The sequence below is a fragment of the Acomys russatus genome, chromosome 21, assembly GCF_903995435.1.
Source record: "Acomys russatus chromosome 21, mAcoRus1.1, whole genome shotgun sequence".
In the NCBI taxonomy this organism is placed as follows: Eukaryota; Metazoa; Chordata; class Mammalia; order Rodentia; family Muridae; genus Acomys; species Acomys russatus.
In genome coordinates this window covers 2,358,889-2,385,274 of record NC_067157.1, presented here as the reverse complement: position 1 = coordinate 2,385,274, position 26,386 = coordinate 2,358,889, and the positions used below count along the sequence as shown (strand labels likewise).

The following is a 26,386-nucleotide window of genomic DNA, read 5'->3' as shown; positions in this document are numbered from 1 at the left end:
CAATTAGGAGAAGCCAGGCCAAAGTTCCTAACACCCCATGACTGCATCAACCACTCTTTTCTATAGGCCAAATTGCCCCAACACCTATTATCCAACCATGAAATGTCAAGACTGGTAACTCCCTGTTTGCAGCTTTTCTGACCAAATGCCATCCAATCATATACTGTAAAACTAATTTCTTTGTCTAAAACATATAAAAAAAACTCTCAATTGAGACTCGAGGTCACTTCCCTGCATCTGCTGTGCCAGTGCATGGGAGAGGTGGCCTGGGATTGAACCTGCAATTAAGACATCCTTGTCATTGCATTTGGACTCGTCTTTTGGGTGACCTGTTCAAGGAATCTCTCAAAATGTGGGCAAAACAATACCGTTGGGTGGGTACAGAAGTAAGAGAGAATCTGTGAAGAGTTAGGAGAAGGAAAATGTTATCAAAATATAATTTATAAAGTTCTCAAAAAATTAAATAAAATATTAAAAACTGATAACTGGATATTGACCAAATCTAAACAGTTAACTCTTTCTTTAAAACAATTCTTTATCCTAAGATGTAGAAGTCTGTGGTATCTATAAAAATTTTGACAGCTTTCTCATTATTTGAAATCTTATCATTTATCTCTGTGAAGTAAATCCCTCACATAAAGAGGAAATAAACTCTTTTTCAAGCAGAATCGTGCTTTATCAAATTGACTTTCAATTAGAAACATAGTACCAGGAGAGGCTGTGAAAATAGCTCATCTATAAGTGCAAATGAATGATCTTTTTTTCTGGGAGTATGATTGTGAACAAGCTTTGGGAAGATGTCTATTGTATATCCTGTTCTGAGTGAGATTTTAAGCATATTCCCTTGGACTGTCCTTGGCTTCTTGTGTCTGTGGATTGTAGTATGAATAACCTGTACTATTTGGCTAATATCCTCTTATAAGTGAGTACAGACCAAATGTGTCTTTCTGGGTTGGGGTTACATCTCTCAGGATGATCTTTTCTATCTATCCATTTTCCTGAAAATTGAATGAGTTCCTTATTTTTAATAACTGATTAGTATTCTATTGTGTAAATGTACCACATTTTCATTATCACATTTTTTAGTAGGGCCATCTAGGTTGTTTTCAGTTTCTGGCCATTACAAATAAGCTGCAATGAACATATTTGAGCAAGTGTTTTGCAGTAAGGTGAGACATAGTTTAGTTATATACTCTAAAGTAGTATAGCTGGGTCTTAGGGAACTGGGTGGGGAGATGGGGTTGGGAGGATAATAAGAGTGGGGTCAGGTGAGCAAAGAGAGGAGAGGACAGGTGTGGAGAAAAACTAGTAGTGAGAACAGAAATTGGGGGTGGGGCATCTTTGAGACAAGGGAGTCTCCTAAGAGTCTATGGGGGTGACCCTAGCTGAGACTCCAAGCAATGGGTTTTAAGGAGCATAGAATTGACAACGCCTGAAGCCAAGTGCAACTCCCAGGGGAGAGAAGATGACACCAAACCACATATATAACGTTAGACTCAAAATGTATCTTGCCTGCAAGAAGCGTATGGGCAAAGATGGAATAGAGATTAAAAGAATGGCAAACCAGTCAATACTAATGATACTCTGCTATGCTTGCAGACAGGAGTCTGCCATAATAGTCTTCTGAGAGGCTTCTTCTGGCATTTGATGAAGACAGATGCAGAGACCCAAGGCCAAGATATAGGCCCAGCTCAGGGAGTGCTATAGAAAACTGAAAGGAAGGATAGAGGGAGCCAGGGGGTCGTGGACACAAGAACACCTACTGTGTAATCTAACCTGGGCCCATGGGGGTTCAGAAAACTGAACCGCAAACCAAAAATATTTATGGATAGAAACTAGAGTCCCTACACATTTGTAACAAATGTGCATCTTGGTCATCATGTGAGTCCCCTAAGAATAAGAGTAGGAGCTGTCTCTGAATCTGCTACCTACATCTGCAACACTTTTTTATATCTGGGCTGCCTTGTTACTCCCAGATGGAAGAAGATGTCCTTAGTCCTTTGCCAAGAGCCGCCCTGTTCAGGGAGCTCACTAGGCATGTGGGCTGTCTAGGAGGTGGTCTGGTGTTTGCAAGGTCTTATACCACGATGTACCCCAAAACTGCTTCCAGCCTCTGACATGCTGTCAGGAGCCATTGATTTGGGAAAGTCCAGGAGGCATGAGAGATCTCTGGAGGTGATCTGATATTTGCAAGGTCTGCATTGTGATGTACCACAGAACTGCTTCCAACCTCTGGCCACCCTGTCAATTGTGCACTACTGCATCTCTCTGAAATCTGGCATTAGAGCCAGGCATGGTGGCGCATGCCTTTAATCCCAGCACCCAGGGAGGCAGAGGCAGGTGAATCACTGTGAGTCTAAGGCCAACTTGGTCTACAAAGTGAGTCCAGGACAGCCAGGACTACATTCATGGCCAGCCCGGTCTACAAAGCGAGTCCAGGATAGCCAAGATTACACAGAGAAACCCTGTCTCGAAAAACCAAAAATAAATACACCTGGCATTGGTGTGAATTGTTAGATTCTGGGTACTGACCAGCTCTGTTTGAGCAAACTTCCTAGAGGATCTTATTGAAGATGTACTTTTTGTTATCCAGATGAATTAATCCCTGATTATGGAATTGCTGATTTGGCTCAAATAGTTTTAAAAGTTAAAGTTAGTTTATGGCTGCAATAAATACCTTTGTGGACCTCCAGATGCCTCACTTAGGATAGCCTACCAGCAGATTTGTGGCTTCAGATAAGCCTCCACCGCAGATGGCACCACGAATCCTGGTATTTGACCATAAATATAGCCAAATTTGTTTAAACTCCATGTGAACCTATGTAGAATGAAGTTACCTAAAGATGTCTGAATTTACTCTGTTTCTTAGAATGAAAGACGGACGAAATTATTGTCCTGAGCTCATAATAAACTAAGAGATAGCTGGACAATGTATAGTCAGGTCCATCCTAACTGATAGGTTGTATACTCTTGTAAGTTTCAGACCCTGTTAACCTTAGACCCTGCCATCCTTCGTCATTTTGAACTCGCCATGAACTTATGTAATGGATACATAGATAAGAAATGTTTAGATTTAAAGCATGTAACCTGTTGTATTTTAGAATTCATCTGCTTTTGTGATTAATTGTACTCTTCTGACTATGATGTAATTCCCTTTTCTCAGAAGTATATATATGGGCTACAATAAATGTGAGCAGGAGAAAAAAGGAGAAAAGGAAGAAGAACGAGAGAGAAGTGAGGGGGAACAAAGGAGAAAATGAAGGAGAACAGAGGAGAAAATGAAGGAGAACAGAGGAGAAAAGATTGAGCAGCTTAACTTCAGTTGAAGTTAAAACGTCTGACTTCATCCACCTTTTCTCCTGGTCCTCTTCTCTTGAACGTATGTGTGTGAGTGGTTTATTTTCTATCTCTCTCTCTTACTTCTTATTTCTCTATAGATTAGCAAATAAGTTAGCAGACTCAGGGGCATCAGCCTTCTATGGCTGATAAACTTAAGTTTACACCAACTTATTGGAGATCTCCACAAAGAGGCCTATCTACAGATCAAAGAGCCTCCTTTTATGACCCCGTGCAGTTTCTAGCCAGAAGCCACTTTTACAGCCTCAGCCATAGGAAAAAAGGTGGTCAGTTTAAGTTCTCCTCAGCCGCAGTACAGCCAGTCCCTAGAGAAGAAACCTTGGGCTCTTTTTCCCTTTCTTTCCTTTTTCTTCTTTCAATCCTGATCAGTTGCCTGAGCCATCAGCTCTGGTCACCCAAGAGATAAAGTGAACTAGAAGGGCATCCACAATCCAACGCCAGAGAAACTACCCTGGACCCTCTCCAGAGCACTAGCCGGGCATTAACAGTCCTTCAGTGATTTAAGATATTAGGGTAGATTCATACCAATTAGGGGTTTCCCCATCTCTGGGAGAAAGCAGAGGAAGGAATAGGAAGAGGGGGTAGGGAGGTGGGGCTGGAGGAGAGGAGAGAAGTGGCTGGGATCAGAATAAAAGTAAATAAATAAATAAATATACATGGAGGAAGAAAAATTAGAATATATATTATATAATATATAATATATAAAGAAATAAGGAAGAACTGCTATTTGTATGTAGTTGTTCAAATGTAGAAAATCTTTAACCCAGCTTTAAACACTGTACCAGCTTATATTTTGTCACAGCAGTGTCAGAGCTGAACTCGCAGCTCAGCAGGTAGGATGTTGGCCTAGTAGGAATGGACTCGAGAACATTACTCTCCTAATAACTTACCAAACTCACCAAACTTTATTGGGATCTTTTCCTAGAAACTTCAGATATAGTGTTTCCACTTATGTACAAGGACAAACAAGACATTAACATAAACAGTCTGCTTCTCAGCAAATGGCAGTGTTCCTATTTCCAGCAATGATGGAGAACACTGATATTCTCCTTTGCCATCCATCCTCAATACACTGGTTTCCTCATAGTAATGTGTAATTAAATAATATTTGTTTTAACCACATCTACAAAGTTGATAGGTTTCCCTTTGAATATTTACCAAAATACTTAGCAATGGGATAGAAATGTAATCAATGAAAATAAACAACTGAAATTGACTCATTAAATTTATTGATTTAATTTAACTCTTAAATGAAGAGTTGGTATGGTGCTGTGAATGAGAAAGACCCCAATAGGCTCATAAATTTGAATACTTGGTTTCCAGTTTATAGAACTATTTACAAAGGATTACAAATTGTGACTTTGTAAGGGAAGGTGTGCCACTGTGAGCATTCTTTGCTTTGTCTCCACCTCATGTTTATTGACCAAGATGTAAATTCTTTCTTTTTATTAGTTGTCATTGCAGGCATATATGCATGTATATATTGCTTAATCAACCATCTCAGTCTTTCTGATGTATGTACGTTTTCAGATAAATAAGTCATGAATCTGAAGGAGACCAAGAAGGACTTTATGGGAGGATTTTGAGAGAGAAAAGGAAAGGAGAAATGTTGTAATTACATTATAATTTCAAAAATGAAATGAGATGTATGTGCTGATGTGTGCTTTTAATTCCAACACCAGGTGGGAAAGGCAACCTGTTTTACAGAGTAAGTTCCAGGACAGCTAGAGGTACACAGAAATACCTTGCCTCGAAATGCCACATAAAAATTAACAAATAAACAAGCACATGAATAATAGGAAATAAATAAAAAATTTAAAAGACTTTAACTTCAATAATAATAAAAAGATACAAGCTCTAAGCCACTCTGTCAGCACCATGCCTGTCTGCTGCCATGCTCCATGGGATGATGGCCACGCTACATGAGCCCCAATATAATGTTTTATTTTATAAGTTCTCTTCATTAGGGTGGTTTATTACAGCAATAGAAAAGTAACTCAGACAAGCATTTCAAAAATATATTATTACTTTTTGATACATGATGTGATGCTCTTTAGGGAATATTTCTACTTAAGGCACCAGGTAAAGTCAAATGTGGACTGACATATCATTTAGATATGATATCTCAATGATGTGCAGAAATCAAAGACCAAAATTTTCTTCATTCACGTACATAGCCATGCACGTAGCTCCAGTGACGTACACAGAAACTAATTATAAGTTTGTTCAAGTTTCTAGAGTGTGATAATTAGTGTCAATTAATCAACTTGAGTGTCAATTGGGAACTGGGCTTTAGGATATGCCTTTGGTCTATTAAAATTTTTGGTGTTAATGTCAGAAGACTCATCTACTATGGGCGGCAAGATCCCTGGAGTGGGGATCCATTTATAAAATGGATAAAGAGAACAGATTAACTGATGGCATTTATTATTCTGTTACTTTATTGCAGTTGTGATATGACCAAGTGTTTCAAGATGCTGTTGCCTTGATTTCCCTGTCTTGGTGATAGACTATACCTTAAACTGTTACTGAAAATAAACCTTATCTTTCTACATTTTTTCAGGAGATTATTTCAAGCAGCAGAGAAATTAATTAAAACATTGACTAAGAGGTCTATAGCTTGAAACAGAAGAGCAGAGGGCTTCTCTCATCAAAGTCCCAATAGGATGTCCTCCCCTCTGACCCACTTTCCTGGTAAGTGAAGACTTTCATGGGACATGCCCCTTGGGCTAGTGTCTAGATATAAGTGAGTATATACCATTTGATTCTTTCTGTTTCTGGGAGAACTCACTCATTATGATCATTTCTAGTTCAATCCATTTGTCCACAAATTTCGGGAATTCCAGGTTTTTAATAGCTGAGTAGTATTCCATAATGTAAATGTACCACAGTTTCTTTACCCATTCTTCTACTGAGGGACACTTAGGTTGTTTCCATGTTCTGGGTATTATGAATACGGCCACTATGAACATGGGAGAATGGGAAATAGAAGGATCAAGATGGTCCTAGAAACCTACAAGAAGAACATTATGATGGGCAGATCTGGGCCCGAGGGACCTGCTCAAACTATGACACCAGTCAAAGACAATATGGGAAGTAAATTTCAAACCCGTACCCAGATCTAGCCAATGGACAGAACATTCTCCACCATTGAGTGGAGAGTGGGGGCTGATTTTCACACAAACTCTGGTGCCCCATTTTTCACCACGTCCCCTTGATGTCGAGGCCTTGTGGCACTCAGGAAGGATAGCAGCCTACCAAGAGGAGACTTCATACCCTATGAGCATATACAGGGGCAGGAGGTCCCCCTCAGTCACAGTAATAGGGGAAGGGAGTAGGGGGAAAGTGGGAAGGACCGAAAATGGAAGGATACAAGGGATGGGCTAACAATTGAGATGTAATATGAAAAAATTAATAAAATATTTAAAAAAGAAGAACAGAGGGCATTGATGAAAAGCTCAGAGTACAAGAGGAGTCATAATACTAAAATGCTTCCTACAGAAATGAAACAAATATCTATATCTGTCATGTATCTATTATATATACACACACACAGACACACACATGCACACACACACACACACACACACACACACACACACTCACTCACTCACTCACTATTGAACTAAGAATGACCCAGAATTAACTTCTGTAGGCCAGACTAGCCTCAGATCTACCTGCTTCTACCTCCCGAGCACAGAAAACATAGAAATTAACCTGTCTCTGCCTCCCAACTACAGCATGCCCAACAAGAGTTATAATTTTGAAAAGTTTCTTTACATTTTATTTGAAAACAACATAAGTATGCCTTCCATAACAAATACTCTCTTATCTGAAAGTCAAACCTCCAAAGCATAAAGAGTAGATAACCACAGGTGAATGAAACAAGCAAGACACATACAAATATCTGGGATTCTTTGGTGTCTACAGACATGGGATATCCTTAGTTATAGGTTCATTGAAATTGTCAGATACATTAGTCATTTCCAAGACTATATGAAGCATTTCAACCCAAACTGTACATTTAAATGTGGATAGATACACACAATCTTCTTTTTAAAGAAGAAAATAAATATTTCTTCTGGTTTAAGTTAAGTCTCTGTATCTTCATGATGAAAAGTCTCATCATTCGTTCTCTTTGTATTATTTCTCTATTAGGACTTTCCTCAGTTACTTACACATATTCTACAGACTTAAAGGACTTTGTATATTTTAAATTTGTCTCTTTGAAAGTTAACAAAAATGTATGCTTTTTACTTAGCTTATATAAGAAGGAAGGAGGAAAGGGGCAAGGAAAGACAAAGTTAGGAGGAAGAAGGCATGGATGTGTGTATACTCATTGAAAGTGCTTTTATCTGTCAGATATTTGAGATTTGAACTATAATATGACCTTACAAAAAACGTATAGGTACTGTTTCAATCTGTAACCAAAATCACTCCAAGCATACCTGAATTTATCTGGCATAAGAAGCAAAAAGGGTTTAGCCTAGTTTGAACTTGCATAGGAGACCATTCTAAATCCAAAATGATGAATACACACATACAGAAAAGTCACATAAGCAGCATTTTCTGTCACAACATTATTCACATCTTAAATAATAAATTTTTATAAAGTAACTTTATTCAAAACTATTATTCCATTAAAATATCTTCAAATACATTCAATAAAACTTTTTAGGAAAAGTAAACTGAGTAAAAGTTATGTCTTAAGCTAACTTCTGACTTCATTAAGAGAGCTAATTCCTGTTTTCTTTCCTTCCTTCCTCTTCCTGTTTCTCTTCCTTCCTCTATCCCTACCTGCCCATTCCTCACAGTTGTACCTCTTCTTTTCTTTTTCTTTTTTCTTTGTTTCTTTGCTCCTTTGTTTCTTTTCTTATTATTTTATGTCTTGCTTCTTTGCCTCTCTACCATTTTTCTTCTTTTTCCTGTGCTTTTTAAATACTCTTTTCCTTTTCTTTGGGCATTTTTCTCTTCATTTATACTATTCTCTATGCCTTACTTGTGCAAATCTCACAGCATGCATGGTTTCTTCCAAAGTTTATGCCTGCAGTACACACCAATTGAATTACTTACTCTAAAAATACACTCTATTTCTCTTTAAAACTAAATTATTTTCCCTATTGTCTTTCAGCACATCTCAATAATATAGTAATAATGAGATAAATGTGAATCACATGACTTTGAAACTGGCAGAGGCTTACCAATAGGAAGGCAGGCTTTCTTCATGGTACCTTCTAGTAAGTCCTATGCTTTAATGAAAGAAGTTTCATTCTGACCATCTCCCACCAGACCTACTAAATGTTTCTTATTTTCATCATATAGCTCACGTTGGTCTCAAACTACTAAACTTTGAGCCTTTGTTTGCTTCCCAAGTTCCCCATATCACAGGCATATATCACCATACTTTTTCATTTTTCTTTACTTTCAAATTAGAAGTTGATATTATTTGACTAATTAAAAATATCAGAAATATAGTAACCTTTTTAGTAGATATTTTCTCTTAAAAGTCAAATTAATATTTCCTGAACTGAATTTTTACTCATACCTTTTGGGAAATGTACATTTTTATTTCATTTTGAAGTAGTTTATTAATGAAAGAATTTTGATTACTCTGCCAAAGCAAATGTAACCCAACATTAAGGATTACCAAAAGAAAGGGTTATATTTACCCAAAAAGAACAAAACAGAAAAAAATGTAATATTAAATTTCTTTATTTAAAAAAAAGTATAAGAGTACCCTGTATTCATGCTGACCAGATGAGGGGATCAGATCCAATTACAGATCAGTGTGTGTCACTATGTGGTTGCTGGGAGTTGAACTCATGTCTTATGGAGAATAGCCACTACTCTTAACTTGTGATCCATCACTCCAGCCCTTTCAGCTTCTTTTTCATTCCTGTTTAACCTCTTTATCCCTTTATTAAGGATATTATATGACATCAGAGCTTTGGATAGTTATTGTTCTCTTATTCAGTGTCTGATTCCTGCAGGCATAACACATGAATTATATTCCTACATATCCATAATAGCTGTCAACTTATTTTGTTCTAGGCCTAACAATGGGAATTGGACCAATCAACCCAGTTGGGTAATGGAATCCTATTACCATGTATTTCTTTTTATTTTTAAACAAATTAAATATAATAAGATGAGCCAAAAACAATCATTCAATTAAGAATCTTTCTTTCATATCTATTAGTAATTCTAAAAATTATATTCTTTTAAGCTCAATTTTTACTGTCTTGAAGAGAATAATTAATACTTATTTGTATCTGTATCCTTCAAGAACAATAATAACTAATGTTATTACACCTTTCTCCTCTGTTAGAAGTGTACTGTTCCTCCTGAGATCTCAGTGCCTGTCTCCTTCAACAGCATCCTCTTACCTTTGTATGTGGTGCTCATGTTGATATAGTCACTGTGCCATTTCCATCTGTTGTCAACATGAATCAGCATACTATGTGTACCTCACACCACATGATGTCTCCAACATCTCCACACCTAGCATCTAAGTGTCTTCAAAACTATTTGGGCAACAAGAGATGCAAATATATGTCCATGCCAAGGTTAACTAAACCAATTTATGAAAGAAAATAAATTTCCAAAGGACTTCAGTTTTCTTTCCTTTATATTTTTATTTATCCAGACTTTATAATTATGTCTGTGAGCCATAATCCAAATTTAGAAAGCATAAAGGTACTATTTTCTCTTTATGGGGCTAAAAGTATGAATTCATGAACTATAGTGTTAATGTGAATTTTTTTACTTAAATATTATGCATTTATGGACTCTACTAGTTTGCAAGTACTGGTGAGTGACATTTTTAGAATGAAGAATTCTACATATTTCTCTTAAAGAGTTTTGAGTGAACTATAATTGTTTCTTTCTGAGAGGTGTTATCCTATCACCTCTTTAAAAAGTATAATACTCAAGCATGAATTTATCTAAGTTTTAACATATAAATTGACTCTGGGAATGATGATGGTTGGGTAAGCAAATGTACTTTATTTTTTTCTAAAATATATTTACTATGTGTATGAATGCATGCATGCATGCATGTATTTTCATGTATAGACTAGAGTGTGCCACAACATGTGTATGGAAATCAGAATACGGCTTTCAGTAGTTTATTCTCTTCTTTAGTGATGTGCATCCTGGAGATGTAACTATCTAAGGTTGTCAGTCTTGGCAGCAGACAGCAAAATAATCCATATTGAATCTTCTCTAGTTCTCATTAGGTAAGTTTAACACTATAATACTGAATGTGCATTCAAAGCTAAAACCTCTTCTAGCCAAAATAAACAAATAAATAAATAAATAACAACTTTTAAACTTAACTGATAGCTTTCCTGGGTAGTCTTTGTTTTATTTCGGTTTGGTTTTGATTTTTGTTTGTTTGTTTGGTTGGTTTTTCGGTTTTGTTTTGTTTTTGTTTTTGTTTTTTGAGACAGGTTGCTCTGTGTATCCCTGGCCATTCTGGACTCACTTGTAGACCTGGCTGGCCTTGAACTCACAGTGATCTGGCCCCCTCTGCCTCCTGAGTGCTAGGATTAAAGGCATGGGTCACCATGCCTGGCAAATTATTTTTGTTTTTGTTTGTTTGTTTGTTTATTTGTTTGTTTGGGACAGGGTTTCTCTGTGTAGCCCTGGCTATCCTAAACTCACTTTTAGACGAGGATGGCCTCTAACTCAGTTATTTGCCTACCTTAGCTAGCCATTTTAAATTTTATAAATGTTTTCTCTGTTTCCTATGATGATATGTGTTGAATATAAGCAGAACAATTTTGAGCAACTTTAAAACTTCTTTTCTAGATATTCTTTGCACGCTGATAGGTTCTAAGTTTAGAATCCCACCCTGTTCCCTCAGTAGTGGGTAATCATGTGATCCCTGAGGCCATTGTGATCCTCTTGAAGGAATGTTAATACAGTTGTTTATTAAATTATTTAAATTTAATTATATTCTATATTATTTTATCCAATAATGCCTTTGGAAATATCTGATACTCTGTTTTCTTAGTCTATAGCATTTGTCTCAGTTTATTTTTTAAAGTTATTTCTGTAAATATTTGATTGACAGATATTTACTCCAAAAGATTACAAACTAAGAAATGGTATACTTTATTTCTTTTGCTAGTATTATTCCTGGAGCAAAATAAACACATGCTAAATGAATTGAGACATTAAATAATACTTGGTTATTATTTTACTTTCAACAACATTATGTGTAAGCTATTAAACTATGGGTACAGATATTAAAACATATTATCTATCAAATTTCATAATTATATGATCACGCTAATATATTTCATTGAAATTCAAAATTAACTGTATGTAGCCAAGACACATTATATGAGCTTATTTTTAAGTACACTTAAATATCAACAAAGTGGATGTTGATATTCCCATTACTATTTGTATCTTATAAGTCATTAAATATAATAAAGATATTAAAAATTCTTAGGAATGACAATAAAAAGCAATTTCATATCGAAAATTGTTTTACCATTTAATTATATTTTCATCACAGAATGCCATTCCATTTTGGGTAAAGTAAGCCTTCATTTATGCTACCTGTAACAGTAATCATGTCTTTTGATTGAGAAATGCAAATCTATGAGCATTAGATTTTCTTTAATTTTTGCAGTGTCTAAGAGCTACATGCTAACTATCCAGGTCCAAAACCAAATCATACTATGCCAATTTTCAGTCTATTTCAAGCTCTTCCTTATTATATTTTTTCTTATCATGTGATTCAGAAATTCATTTAGCTAAAGGTGCTGAAAATGTGTATTTATGCAAAAGCATGAACATAGATTTATACGAAAGCATTATCAACAATGAATAAATATCAAAAGCAATAAACACATCTTTCTGGTAAGGGAGAGAGAGAGAGACAGAGAGAGAGAGAGTGTGTGTGTGTATGTGTGTGTGTTGTGTGTGTGTGTAAATAAGCTGTCGTACTTTCTAGAAAAAGGCAATGCTCATAGTTCTAAAGAAATTAGAAATAAAATCTGAAAGCTCATGAGAGAAGTTTAAGCAAATACTACTATATAAAATGCTAATCAGAAAAGCCCTGACTACAAGTACATGGAATTCTGGAAAAATGTTGGAGCCAGTAAAATTATCAGTAATTGCCAAGAAATTCAAGAAAAAGAAGAGTTTTTTAGACAAAGGACATAAGATGATCAGGGCTGTGAAGCTACCCAGTGATAGACATTACTGGTTATATATCCATTCAAATCCATGAAAGGACAACATTGAGCCAATCCAAATGTAAACTAAAGATTTTGGGTGGTGATATGTCAATATAGGTTGACCAACTAACAAAGACACTATATTTGTAAAATATATCATTATAAGCAAAGTTATGCATATTTTGGAGTTAGATGGGCATATAGAAAGTTTTTATCAAAGCCGGGTGTGATGGTGCATGCCTTTAATCCCAGCACTCGGGAGGCAGAGGCAGGTGGATCGCTGTGAATTCGAGGCCAGTCTGGTCTACAGAGTGAGTCCAGGACAGCCAAGGCTATACAGAGAAACCCTGTCTCAAAAACTCCAAAAAAAAAAAAAAAAAGTTTTTATCTTCTAGTCAACTTGGTTGTATACCTAAACACTGCTTGAATTATCAGTACATTACCAAAATGAGATAAAGAGTTAGTATGACATGACAGTAGCAAATGTACAATATTTTTCAAAGTTTAATGCCTGTAGTCCATATTGATAAGTAAAAAGTTTTGTATAGAAATTTTATTTAAGTTTTCTGTAGCTGCCAAATGTCAACACATCTTCTGTTTAAAATATTCTAATAGTCTATTTAAAGGAACATTTGAAGAATAATTATATATTCAGTTATTTAGCATCACAAAAGACTAATTTTATAGGGTAAATATATGTATCAGAAAAGACAGTAACTTCCTAGTGCACCTGGGACATGTAGAAGGGACTAGAATGTGAGCAAGTTTGGCTGTGATGACCTTATGTACCATGTAGCATGTAAGAATGTACATGTATCACATTAGGGTAGTGTGTGACCTAACATAGTCAGCCCTACCAACCCTAGAATGATTGCTTTGAATACTCAATATGGTTAGGTAATGTAAAATAGAATTTGGGTTCATGTTCTTGGACGGATCTTTACAGAACACCAAATTACATAGTATTTATATACAAAATTTACAAAATTCCTGTTTTTGTAAGAATTATCCATTTCTACAGAGTTTGGGTATGATTGGTCATCATTTACAATATTAATGAAGACTGCTCACACTGTTGCTCCCAATTTATCAAATCTGTTCTGGAAGTTTCCTAGGTTCCAGTGTTCAGAGTCTATCATTATCTATGGAGCAGGTAATGGTTACTGAGTTCTCATCTGTTTTCAGTGACATGTAATCTAGACATTTGAAAAAAGCCAGGAATGCACAGCATCTACAGATGTAATTTGACTTCTTTTTTGTGTAGTTCAGTTTCTGAAAATTATTAGATTCCAATTTACTCTTGCACAATCACTTTAGTAATATTAGAATTATGCTGCTTTATGCAAAGAAAAATAGAATGCATTTTAATGGAAGAGTTGACTGCAGAAAAATGAATAATTTGCATCAATTTTTCTGCATTATGTTAAACTAATGAAGACAAATGTATTCATTCATTTTAGCAAAGCTGAAAAACTGAAGGCCGGCAATTTCATGCATCTGTAATGATGAATATTACAGTACTTATTATATGATGAATTGGGAATTTTAGAAATGGATGATGAGTAGAATTGGGAGAAAACATGCTTCTCATACTGATTCATATTTTCATAAAAATTTGCATCTGCCTCAAATAAACAACGCACATTCTTTGGTACCATTCACACATCTCCTACTAAGAAATAAAGAAGCAGTGTTTATTACTTAACATTAAAAATAAACAAAGAGATCTATATTTCTCATATGTCAGAACAGAGTAGCAACATCATAAAATTTAGCTACCTAGTCCACAGTTCCATATAGGCTGAGATGGGTGTAGATATTTTTCAAGAATTCCTTTACATTCATAATAAAATTATTTTATAAGAGTAATATTTAATGTCAAATTATTAAATATGATAATGATGCAACATTTAAAAAAATTGTATGTACAGTAAAAACCCTCAACTGTGGTGTTAAGATAGAACATAAAAACAGCAATAATTATAAAGCTTTGGAAAGAGACAGGAGCAGATCATACCCTGGAGTTTAGTCTGAGCCAGCATGGAAGCAAGAACATAGTACATTGACAATATTTGCTATGAAATTTGACAACATGGAGACAATATTGCTTTCATATGTAGATATGTTACACTGTCAATAAAACAGCCTATATGAATATGACCTTGAGTAGTGTGCTGGCTAGTTTCATGACAACTTGATACAAGCTAGAATCATCAGAGAGAAGGTAGCCTCAACTAAGAAAATGTCTCCATAATAAAATGGAACTGTAGACAAGCCTATAGGACATTCTTATTTAGTGACTGATGTAGGAAGGCCAAGCCTATTGTGAGTGTGACCACCTTTTCAGCTCGTGGCCTGCGGTTCTATAAGAAAGCTAGATAAGCAAGACATGAGGAGAAAAGCCACTAAGCAGCACCACATCCTATATATAAGGCCTATCCCTGAGTTGAGTATCAGCACAGACATTCTTCAGTAATGGGCTATGGTATGGATGTATAAGTCAATATCCTTTCCTCCTCAACTGTTTTTGTTCCTGCTGTTTCAACACAGTACCACAATCCTAACAAAATATGGAAGGATGTCATTCCCTTTCAATCATACTTCCTTTTCTTTTTTCTTCTTTTATTTTAATTTACTATAATTTACCAGATTACACTACCATAGATATCTTCCCTTCCCACCCTTCCTCATTCTTCCACCCTATTCCTCTCACTAGACCATTGATAGAAGGGGACCACCATATGACCACAACCTATCAGGTCTCATCCAGATAACCTGCTTCTGCTTCTTCTGTGTGTCTCTGGGCCCCCCACCAATGGGAAGTGATCAAGTGCAGGGCTCCAGAGTTCATGTCGGAGGCAGTCCCCACTATTTGGAGAAGGGACTTGAGCTTTCCATTGGCTAGATCAGAACAGGTGGTCTAGGTTTACTTTATTCATTTTCCTTGGGTGGTGCAACAGTTTGTATAGGCCCCCCTGGGTCCAGATATGCTGCCTTGAGGGTCTCCTTGTGGGGCTCCTGAACCCTCTGGGACCTTTCAACCCTCCATTATTCAATAACACTCTCAGCACTCCTCCTGGAGTCCAACAAGGAATCCCAACAACTGTACAGAGCCCCCACTGGGTGGAGTCTCTCAGAGGATATGTAAGTTGGGCTAATATCCACTCATAAGTGAGATTATACCAGGACTTATGTCACTCAGGATGATTGTTTCTAATTCTATCCATATCCTGCACATCCTTATGATGTTTTCAGTTGTAATCTTGTTAGGTGACAGTCAGTAAACACCCTATGTCGTTTAGATTTTTCAACATTTCTTCAAACATTCAAAACCTATGGAAAGCCTATATGTGACACTTTTTCTTTATGATTTGTTGTTGCTGTTGTGGTTTGTTTTTTGAGACAAAATCCTACCGTGTAGCTATGGCATACAAAACTACTTACGAAATCTGGAACATCTAGAGATCATTCTGCCTCTGCCTCCCAAGTGCTGAGATTAAAGACATAGCAAACACTCCTGTACAGGACTCACATTCAAAGAATTGTCACTCTCAGAGAAGTTCACACCCTTGTAATCTGGAATGTCTTATTTTATATACACCCAAGTGTCTTTTTCCTTCTCTTAATCCTCATGCTTAATTCTATATGTGACATTATGCCCCCAAGTTAAATCCAGAGAAAAATCCATCACAGAGAAAGGAAAGTGGGTACAAATCCCTCCCCACACTACTCAGCAATTACCTATTTGCAATTAATAGGTCTTCAATGGAGTTACAGGCCATCAAGAATAGATGGCCAACACAAAACGGACTCTGTTATTTTCTTTTGATTGGTGTGTGCCTTTTCTGTTTATTTTAAAAGAGAAATGAAATATGACGTTTCAGGATTGAGTGAGTCTGAGAAAATATATTGTAGTAGGAAGAATATGACAAAATATTTTTACATGTAAATTTAGAAAATAAATTTAAAATATCTGTATTAATCCTGAACTCTACTTCATATAAACTAACCTTGGAATTCTTTTCTGTCTTGAAGTTATACATTTTGTTTTGTCCTGAGTCAAAAAAGATTTGGGAAAACTCTTAAGTGCTTCAGGTGAGAGTGGAGCTTTGCCTCCAATGTTTCCCTTGCTATTACTACTAATTTAGTTTCCACAGAAAAGCTTTCTAGTAAATGTGAAGCTTAAAATAATTATTTAGAATTAATTGTTGATTTAAATTTGTATGTAAAAGGGGAACCACTCAGAATGTCTGAAACTCCTGACAGCATGGACAACATCAGAGCCATAAGCGCAGCTCTCTACATCCTCTTCTCCGGGCCTCACATTACACATACAATGGAAGTTGTGAGAAAAGTTGATAATGGAAGATATATACCACTAACTCTTTTCTATAAAAAGTAATATTAATGAGAACCTCCAGTTCATTCATAACTTGTCTACCAAACCAAACTGAACAAAGCAAAGCATAATGATTCTATCTGACCCTAGTAAATTCATTTTTTCAACTGCTACATTTCTACAAGCTCAGAAGCTTGGTTCTTTAAGTGTAATATGCACTCAATCTTCCAAAAAGAGAAACCAAACAAGTTCTAGTACAGAGCAAAAGCATTCCATTAAAGAAAAATGCTCCCTGGTTTTAAAAGCACATTATCACCTATGGTGTATTAAGAGGCAATATTATAGCTGCTCACATTTCCTAAATAGTCCATGAGGAAACTGCTGATTTGCCTTTTGATTTTCACCTCTCCTAGAGTTTTTCTACAATATTATTTTGAATGAGCTAGAAAATTCAGTCAACTTATTATGAGCAAAAATATCTACCACTTACAACATCTACCACACAGTAAATGTCACATTAAAATAATATTGCTGCTGTCAAGAAAACTGTGAAAGGGATTTAACGCCACCACACACTTAATTAAACCAGCTTGTGCTTATTTAGCTTTGCCTTCATGTCTCCACTAAGGGATCTGTGTAAACAGAGCTGCCCTAATTAAATAGCTCTCTCCAAGCCACTCTGCACATTCACAGCACACTTTGGGCAATAATCATCATACTAAGTGTGATGAATGGATCAGGAGGACCAAAGTGAAACACACAGGAGGAGTCTGGCAGGCTAGCATCTTTGTAAAACACATAAAGGAATTCAGGAGCAGGAAAAGTCTAATTTCTCAGACTTGTTTCTGATTTCAAGTTTCAAAAGAAATATACTATTTTATTTGTTAATTTACTTCCCCAGACACATATGACTCCATGACCATGTCTAAAAATATCTAAGTAAAAATATTAAATAAATAAATTAATTAAATTAAAAATAAATTTAAAAATCTATGTAATAAAAAAAGCAAAAAAAAAAATAACTGAGGGGAAGTAAATATGAAAGCTCCTTTCTCTGTCACACAAGAATACAATGCTGTCATTGAAGATTATAACTGCTAAAGATATCAAATCAGACTTCTAGGGAATTATTGGAGGTGCTTCAAATTGTCCAGAACCTGAGCATGTATTATGTTTCTTTCTGTGGATTTTTCACTAACTCTCTGGGAAAAAATAAAAACACATTTTTATATACCTAAACATATTCCTTTAAGTTTCCCTTCTGTTAGCTTATTGGTAAATAATATTTTAAATAAAGTAAATACAATAATAATAGTCTTCAATCATGATAAAGAAACAAATATTAACTCTTTGGAAACTGTGTATATGGTTCTGCCTGAAATTTAATTGAAGTATAATTGTGTGATTATGTTGTATTTACTTAAAAAGATGCAAAAAACATCTCTGATAAAAGAAATAAACATTATAGTTCAACACAAAGTGATTTCTACTTATTCATATGTATTTGAAAATAATCTTAAATTTATTTCTTTCACAATGAGATATGTATTAAGCCAATTTAATATAATTCAAAGGTAATAAGATATTTCAATATTATGTCATTATTTCATAATTAAAATGATTACAATTACATAAAATCTTTTTATTTGTGGTATCTGTGATGTCTGGGTGTCTTTCTAATCTTTTAACTATATTTGATATTTTCTTTGCATTAAAATTCCAGAAGAATACATGAAAATTTGAAGCATTTTATAAATTATTGTCTGATATTTAATGTGTTGAACCAAAGAAACTATATATTTCTACATATCAAAAAAAATTTGTGTGACATATAATCCAACTTCCATAAATTTCTATGACAGACTACCTAGTACATATTGATGAAGATATATTATGATAGCTGATACTTTTTCAGAATGGTAGGAGTTGATATGATTAACCAAGAGTTCAAGGTGTTAAAAAGGAAAAGATTATATTCTCAGGTTTCTAGGTGTAATTTGCTTCACTTTGTTTACAATATATACTTTTATGTCAACTTGGTGTAGTCTTCCCTTTGGAAGTGAGAACCTCAATTGAGAAAACAAAATCAAAAACTTGATACTCTATGAGCATATACAGGGGGAGGAGGTCCCCCTCAGTCACAGTCATAGGGGAGGAGAGTAAGGGGAAAATGGGAAGATACAAGGGATGGGATAACAATTGAGATGTAATATGAATAAATTAATAAAATATATTTTTTAAAAAAGCAAAAATAAAAAACAAAAACAAAACCGCACCATATTGATCTATGATTGATGTAGGGAAGGCTCAGCTTATACTCAGATTGTGGTCATGGTTACTATAAAAAAGCAGGCTGTCTAAATCCTGAAGAGCAATTTAGTAAGTGGCACTCGTATACTCCCAAATGACTTCTGCATCAGCTTCTTTCTCCATATTCTTTCCCTGATTCCCAAAAAGATTGACTGTGTTGTGGAACTGTAAGTAGAAATGTATAATTTCCTCCCAACATTGCTCATGGTCATGGTCTTTATCACAGCAATTGCAAAGTAACTAAGACACAAGAGAAGCATAAAACTGGAAAAATAGAAGTACCATACAATGTAGACAGTATTTGCTCTAACTTGAAACACAGTTTAATAGTTACATAGTTTTATCTGTTCATAAAATTTTATATTGCTTTAGTAATATAAATTAACACCCTTTTACTTATTAGAAGAAAAAGATAAAAATTACTCATTTTATGACTTAAATACTTTACAGGCCTTCCTCAGAATTTATTCTTCTGTAATCCCTGTTTCTAAATATTATTCTTTATTGCTGTGATAAGTCAATGAGTATACTTCCTCTGCTTTGTGTCTGAAATAATTTATTTAATATACACTGCTTATATTTCTTCTTATAATGAGCTTCCTGTATCAACTATGACTAATTATCATAAAACCAGTGGGATGGACACAAACTTGAGGCATTACCTCATATTTCTTGAATTCAGAGTGCTATAATAGATATATTTCAAAACCCTATGTGTTTTATACAAATTTTTTCCTTGACTTTCAGAACTTCTTATTTTTAATCTTTTTCCACTTATATATTTAATCACTTTACATTTCATTGCCAGCTACCTCCTTCCTCTCCTCATAAGCTTATCCCTACCCCTCCTAATTTTTTAAGTTTAAAAATAATATTTAGATTTTTTTCTTATTGTTAATTTTAATTTTTTACATATACATTTATAATATTACACATATATACAATAAACTACATACAGCGAGAAGAATCATGAAACAATCATGAATTATATAAATGTTATATTCATAGTGTTTTGGTTATTTGTTATTAAATATTTATTTATTTATGTATACATTTATATTATTACACATATACACAATAAACTACCTACAGCATGACAAATCATGAAACTAACAGGACTTATATAAATGTTACTGTTGTAGTGTTTTGGCTATTTGTATTTGGCAGCTTTGAAGGATACATCTTTCCTATCTTGGTGCATCTAAAATCAATGGCCTCAACTCCCCAGTAAAAAAAAAAGACTTTCAGAACTTCTAAAGGTCATTTTCAGTTTGGAAGCTGAGGATCTTTTGTTCATTTTTAATACTAGCATGTGATACTTTATCTCTCCTGTCTGCTCCCTTCTCTTTTTTCTATGTCCATTTCCTTTCTTCTATTTTATATTCCAACTATGATTCCAGCCACTGTCTGGCTTTCTAACAGCACTGTGATTACATTTAGACCCTTAGGATAAACAACTTTCATTTTTCCATCTTAATATCTTGAACATAATTACATCTTCAGAGTAATTTTGTCTGTTTAAGATATTCGTTGTCTCTAAAGATTAAGTGATGATAATCTTTCAGAAATCATTTTTTTGGCTGCTACATTTACACCTAGACTATCATATCTCTTTTCATACAAATTTTTCTTTATACGTTAATAAGTTTGGACACAATCTTTTAATATTCCCATTGACTTTCCATGGAAATTAATATTTATATTAATCATTGTTATTATCATCCTCCTTTTTTAGGTATTATCTTGCAGACTTTCCAGGACTGACTTTAGTAATCCTCATTTCATCCTCAGAAATGGTTAGAAATACAAGTATGCAATATGCCATTTTAAATTATTTTTATTTGATTTTATTATTATTACAAAATTATTTTAATACAGAAGAAGAGAAATGTAAAATACAGCTAATCCTGGGTGTCAAATATTCTAGCTATGTCACTGTTAATTATTCTGCTACTAATATCTTCTTTTGAGTGAAACAATATTTTTAGGAACAAATCGTGCCTTTTAAAAAAGATAATTGTTACTAATATTCTTAAGTGTCATACTTGAGAAGAAAACTAAAAATTTATAATATGTAACTCATACATAAAAATATCAAATAAAAAAGATCAAATTTGAAAGCTAGGCATGGTGAACTTTGAGTTACATCTGTATTTGTAACACTCCTCGTTTGTTCATTTGGGAAGTTTAGGCAAGAAGCCTGTAAGTTTGAAATCAGAATGTCTTATATAGTGAGTTTAAGGTAAGCCTGGCTTTCAAACTGCAACCACATCTCAAGAAAAAAACCAACTATAATAATTATTTATTATGTTTGAGACCTGAATATTTCTAAGATGAACGTGTTATGATATTTCACCCTATGTACCATAAAAATCTCTGCCAGATATCTGGTATCAAGTTTTCTTTTGACTTTTTCATTTGGAGTATATACCCAATTTGTTAAAATTTTCTTACATTTTAATTGTGTTCCTCTCCCTCCTTAAACTCTTTGTCATCTGTCCAAACTTTTACCTTCTCTCATGGATTAAAAATGTTACTGGCCTTGGTGGCACATGCTTGTTTCCCAACATTCATGGAGACAGAGGGAGGCAGATCAGTATGAGATCGATTCCAGCCTAGTCTACCAAGTGAGACCAGGACAGCAAAGAGAAACCCTCTCTTGAAAAAAAAAGTAGATAGTTAGATGATAAATGATAGATAGATAGATAGATAGATAGATAGATAGATAGATAGATAGATAATAAAAAGTAGTTGCTAAAATATAATAGATAAAATATTTTCTGTAAACTATGTACAGTCACTGCTTTCCCCTCTTATCACAGCAACTAAGATTAATGAGTAAATATAGAGTGATGTCAGGTGACCTACCCATGGGAGTACCAACGCCATAGCCTTTGGAGTCTATAAGGCCTCCAATCTGTGTGAGGTTACAGTTCCGCTGGGTAACAAATTCGATGGTTGTTGACTCCATTAGGAAAGCATAATCTGAGGTGAGGACTCGTTGGATCCCTTCCTCATTGCTTTTGACAAGCACAGACTGTCTCCTGCTGCTCATAAATGCCCACATTTTATCATATGTTGAGATTTTTGATTTCTGGAAGAAAGTAAGATAAGTTTAAAAAAATAATAAGATACTCTCGTAGGTTCTATGGAATACTGTGACATTTATACACAATGGGCTACACTCAGATTTCTCATGACATTTTAAAATTGTCACATCTGTAAGAAAATCAAGATTTATATAAAACATATCTTATAATTCATTACATGATAACATAATAATTCATTACATTTCTATATAAATTTTTAGGCACACTATAAAAACTTCTCCTTTTGCTATTAGTATGACCATTCTTGAATAACTGATTAAGTAACTTATATAAAATTGCAGAAGGGATATGGTTGGTCTGATCAGTATTGTCATCTTCTTAGTTAACATGTAACTGCTTAATCTCTTTCACTTCCTGCTTATTATCAAACATACTTGCCAGACTCAGCACATAATTCTAAAGATAAAATGGTATGAGACACATTATGTAATAGTATGGATTTGCTTTAATTGTTTTAATGAGGCAAGTAATATCAAGTGTTGTGTAGACACCATCTATTGCTGTGAACAAGAAGGAAATATAAAATGGGAAAGTTAAATCTTGTAAGTAAGTGGATTTTAGTGAAGTGATATTGAACCCACAGTATTACAAAAGACACACTCTCGATATTGGTAAATTGTACATTTTCCTCTAGAAATAGAATGTATTGAAATTCAACTTCAATTAGTTAAAGACTCAAATCCTGTATTCTACCTACAAAAGACCTAATGATAGTCTGTGGAAGAGAAATGAGAACTCACTAGACACAGTAGAGTGAGGGAACAAACTGAATCCAGGAGAAACATGCAGAAGTCAGCCACCAAGATAAAACCATCCAAACCTATTATTTGTCTTACCTGTTAGAAATCCTGCAGGAAGAATATGTATGTCCTAGTTTTTTGTTGGTTTGTATTTGTTTTGTTTTTGGTTATTGTGTTTGTTTTTCTGTTTTGGTTTTGGTTTTGGCTTTAGCTATTATTACTTGGAGAGATGAAATCTCAAATGATCTTTAATTTGCCTGTCTTTCATGCCTAAGGATGTCAAACATGCTAAGAAATATTTCTTAGTTGTTTGTATTTCATCTTTTGATGAATCTGTTTAGTCCAATCTCCATATTTATTTTCTTGATGTTTAATTTTTAAGTTTTTGTATATTAGATCTTAACCCTCTGCCAAGTGCAGAGCTGGTAAAGTTCTCTGTCCCATCCATTCTGCCACATGCCTTTTCACTCAAGTGATAGAATTATTTGCTGCACTAAAGCTCTTCTATGAGTATAGATATATTAAGTCTTGGTCTTAATGTCTGTGATATTAGGGTCTGAGTGTCGATAAAGTCATTTCTTGTGCCAATGAATTCAAGCATATTTCCTGCCCTTCCTTTACCAAGTTCATGTATTGAGGTCCAGCATGCACTTGAAGTAGAATTTTATTCAACATGAGGGATATGGATTAAGTTTCATTCTTCTTAATATAGCTTTCAGTTAAACAGCAACTAGATAGTATTGACCTGTTTACCTAAAATGAAGTGACTAGAGATGTGTGCATTTTTATGTAAGCTTATAATTTAATTCCATTGATCAATGAGTGTGTTTTGGTACAAGTGCCACGACACACCTTACAATTGCTCTGTAGTATAACTTGTGATTAGAGATGGTGATACTCCAACAGTCTTTTCAGTATTTTGGATATTCTATGTATGTTATATTTCTGTATAAAATTTAAGGTTATCATTTCAATTTCTGTGAAGAAAAGATTTCCTGATTGATTGTGATAATGATAATAAGAAAGTAAGTATATGGTTCATAATTGAACAGATAGCTGTTCTTTATACATGCTACGTCAATTAATTCTGTAAGATTTGTAGTAAATACATACTTTAGTCACCATTTTAAAAATGAAAACAGGTAGAACACAGAGATCTTAATAATTTTTTAAAGCATACATTGCTTATTTATAAAACTAGGAATAAAATTTGGGTTTACTTTAAGTACAGGTTTAAATTCCCGATCAATTTGAGTAAAGCTGCTATGAACATAGTTGAGAAATTATCCTTGTTGTATGGTAGAGCATCTTTTGAGTATATTCACAGGAGTGGTGTATCTGGGTCTTGAGGCATCACTCTTCCCAATTTTATGAGAAAGCACCATACTGATTTCGGAAGTGATTGTATAAGTGCACGCTCTCACCTGTGGTGGAGGAGTGAGCCCCTTTGTCCACATCCTCACCAGCATGTGCTGTCACTTGAGTTTTTTATCTTACCCGTTCTGACAGGTGTAAGATAGAATCTCCAAGTCATTTTCACTTGATCACTATGGACATTCACCATTTCTTTAAGTGCTTTTCAGCCATTTGATAATTCTGCTTGCTCTGAACCTCATTTTTAATCAGATTATTTGGGTTTTTGGTATTTAACTTCTTGAGATGTTTATATATTTTGGATATTAGCCTTTTGTCAGATGTAGGGCTGGTGAAGATGTTTCCCTAATCTTTAGACTGCTGTTCTTTTTATATACAGTGTCCTTTGCCTTACAGAAGCTTCTTAGTGTCAAGGGGTCCCATTTATTAATTGTTGATCTTAGAGTCTAAGATGTTGGTGTTCTGTTCAGGAAGTTGTCTTTTGTGGCGAACAGGTCAAGACTGATCCCCACTTTCCTATCTAATATATTTAGTGTATTTGGTTTTATGTTAAGGTCTTTGGAAACAACCTAGGTGTCCCTCAGCCAAAGAATGGATAAATAAAGAGTGGCGCAATTACACATTGGAATACTACTCAGCTGCTAAGAACAAGGAAATTATGAAATTTACAGGGATATGGATGAAACTAGAAAAGAACATCCTGAGTGAGGTAACCCAGAAGAAAAACAAACAAACAAACAAACAAACACAGTATGTACTCACTTATAAGCAGATTTTAGCAATACAGTACAGGATAAACATACTACAATTTATAGACCCAAAGAAGATGAGTATCAAGGAAAACCTAAGTCAAGATGGATAAGTTTCACTCAGAGGGGGAAATAGAATAGACAACAGGAGACTTTAAGGAGAGAGAATAAGGTAGGAGAGGGAGTACAGAGAAAAATAAGAGTGGTGAGTGGAGTGAAGACAGGAGGACAGAAGGCCTCCAAAAAGAAGATAAAACATGGATTGACGCACCTCTGTGACAACTGGAGACATAAGACAGGATAGGTTTCTGGGAGGATCTAGGGGTGACTCTAGCTGAGATTCCTAGTAGCAAGGGTCATGGAGACTGAAGAGGACACCTTCTAATTAGACAGGACTCCTAGTAGAGAGAGGGGAACACCAACCTACCCACAAAAACTTTGACCCCAAATTTACCCTGCCTACAAGATGTTCATGGAGAAAATTAGAGCAGAAATTTGGAGAATGCCCAATCAATACTTGGCCCAACCTGAGACACACACCATCGGAGAGAGTCAACCTCTGACACTATTAACAATGCTTTGCTATGCTTGCAGACAGGAGCCTATCATAACTGTCCTCTGAAAGGCTCTACCTTGCAGTAGATTGAAACATGCTGAAACTCATAGCCAAACATGGGACTAAGCATAGGGAGTTTTATAGAAAAGTAGAGGAAGAATAGAAGGACATAGAGGGCACAGGAGTTCCACAATAAGAACAACAGAGTCAATCAACAAAGGCCCAGAGGGGCTGCCAGAGACTAAGGACCATTAATGGACTGGACCATGGATCCCTACACAGATATAGCTGATGGGTCCTCTAGTAAAGGGAGTGGGTACTGTCTTTGACATGGATTCTGTTGCCTGCTATTTGATCACCTCCCCCTGGTGGAGCTGCCTTGCTAGGCCACACAGGACAAGGTTTCTCTCAGTCATGATGCAAATTGATGTGCTAGGGTGGGTTGGTAGAGTAGGGGATTAATCTTTTCTGAGGAATAGGGAATAGGGAGGGTGGGAATGGGAGGAGAGGAGGGAGGGGTCTACATTCAGGATATAAAGTGAATGAATATATTAATTAATTAATTAATTAATTAATCAAAACAAAAACTAAACAAAAACCAAAAAATTCTCAATCATTATACTAAACTTGCTCCCTCTAAAGACACATGTATAATGT

At 35.0% G+C, this 26,386-nt stretch overlaps 1 protein-coding gene across 1 annotated transcript in view; it reads right to left on the bottom strand.

Moving 5' to 3' along the window:
- The window catches only part of Grik2 (glutamate ionotropic receptor kainate type subunit 2), a 664,108-nt gene that overhangs the window by 17,613 nt on the left and 620,109 nt on the right, over nt 1–26,386 (bottom strand). The window contains exon 14 of the mRNA XM_051164424.1: nt 22,069–22,294. Within this exon, the coding sequence (XP_051020381.1) occupies nt 22,069–22,294 (226 nt within the window). The remainder of the gene's footprint in view (nt 1–22,068; nt 22,295–26,386) is intronic.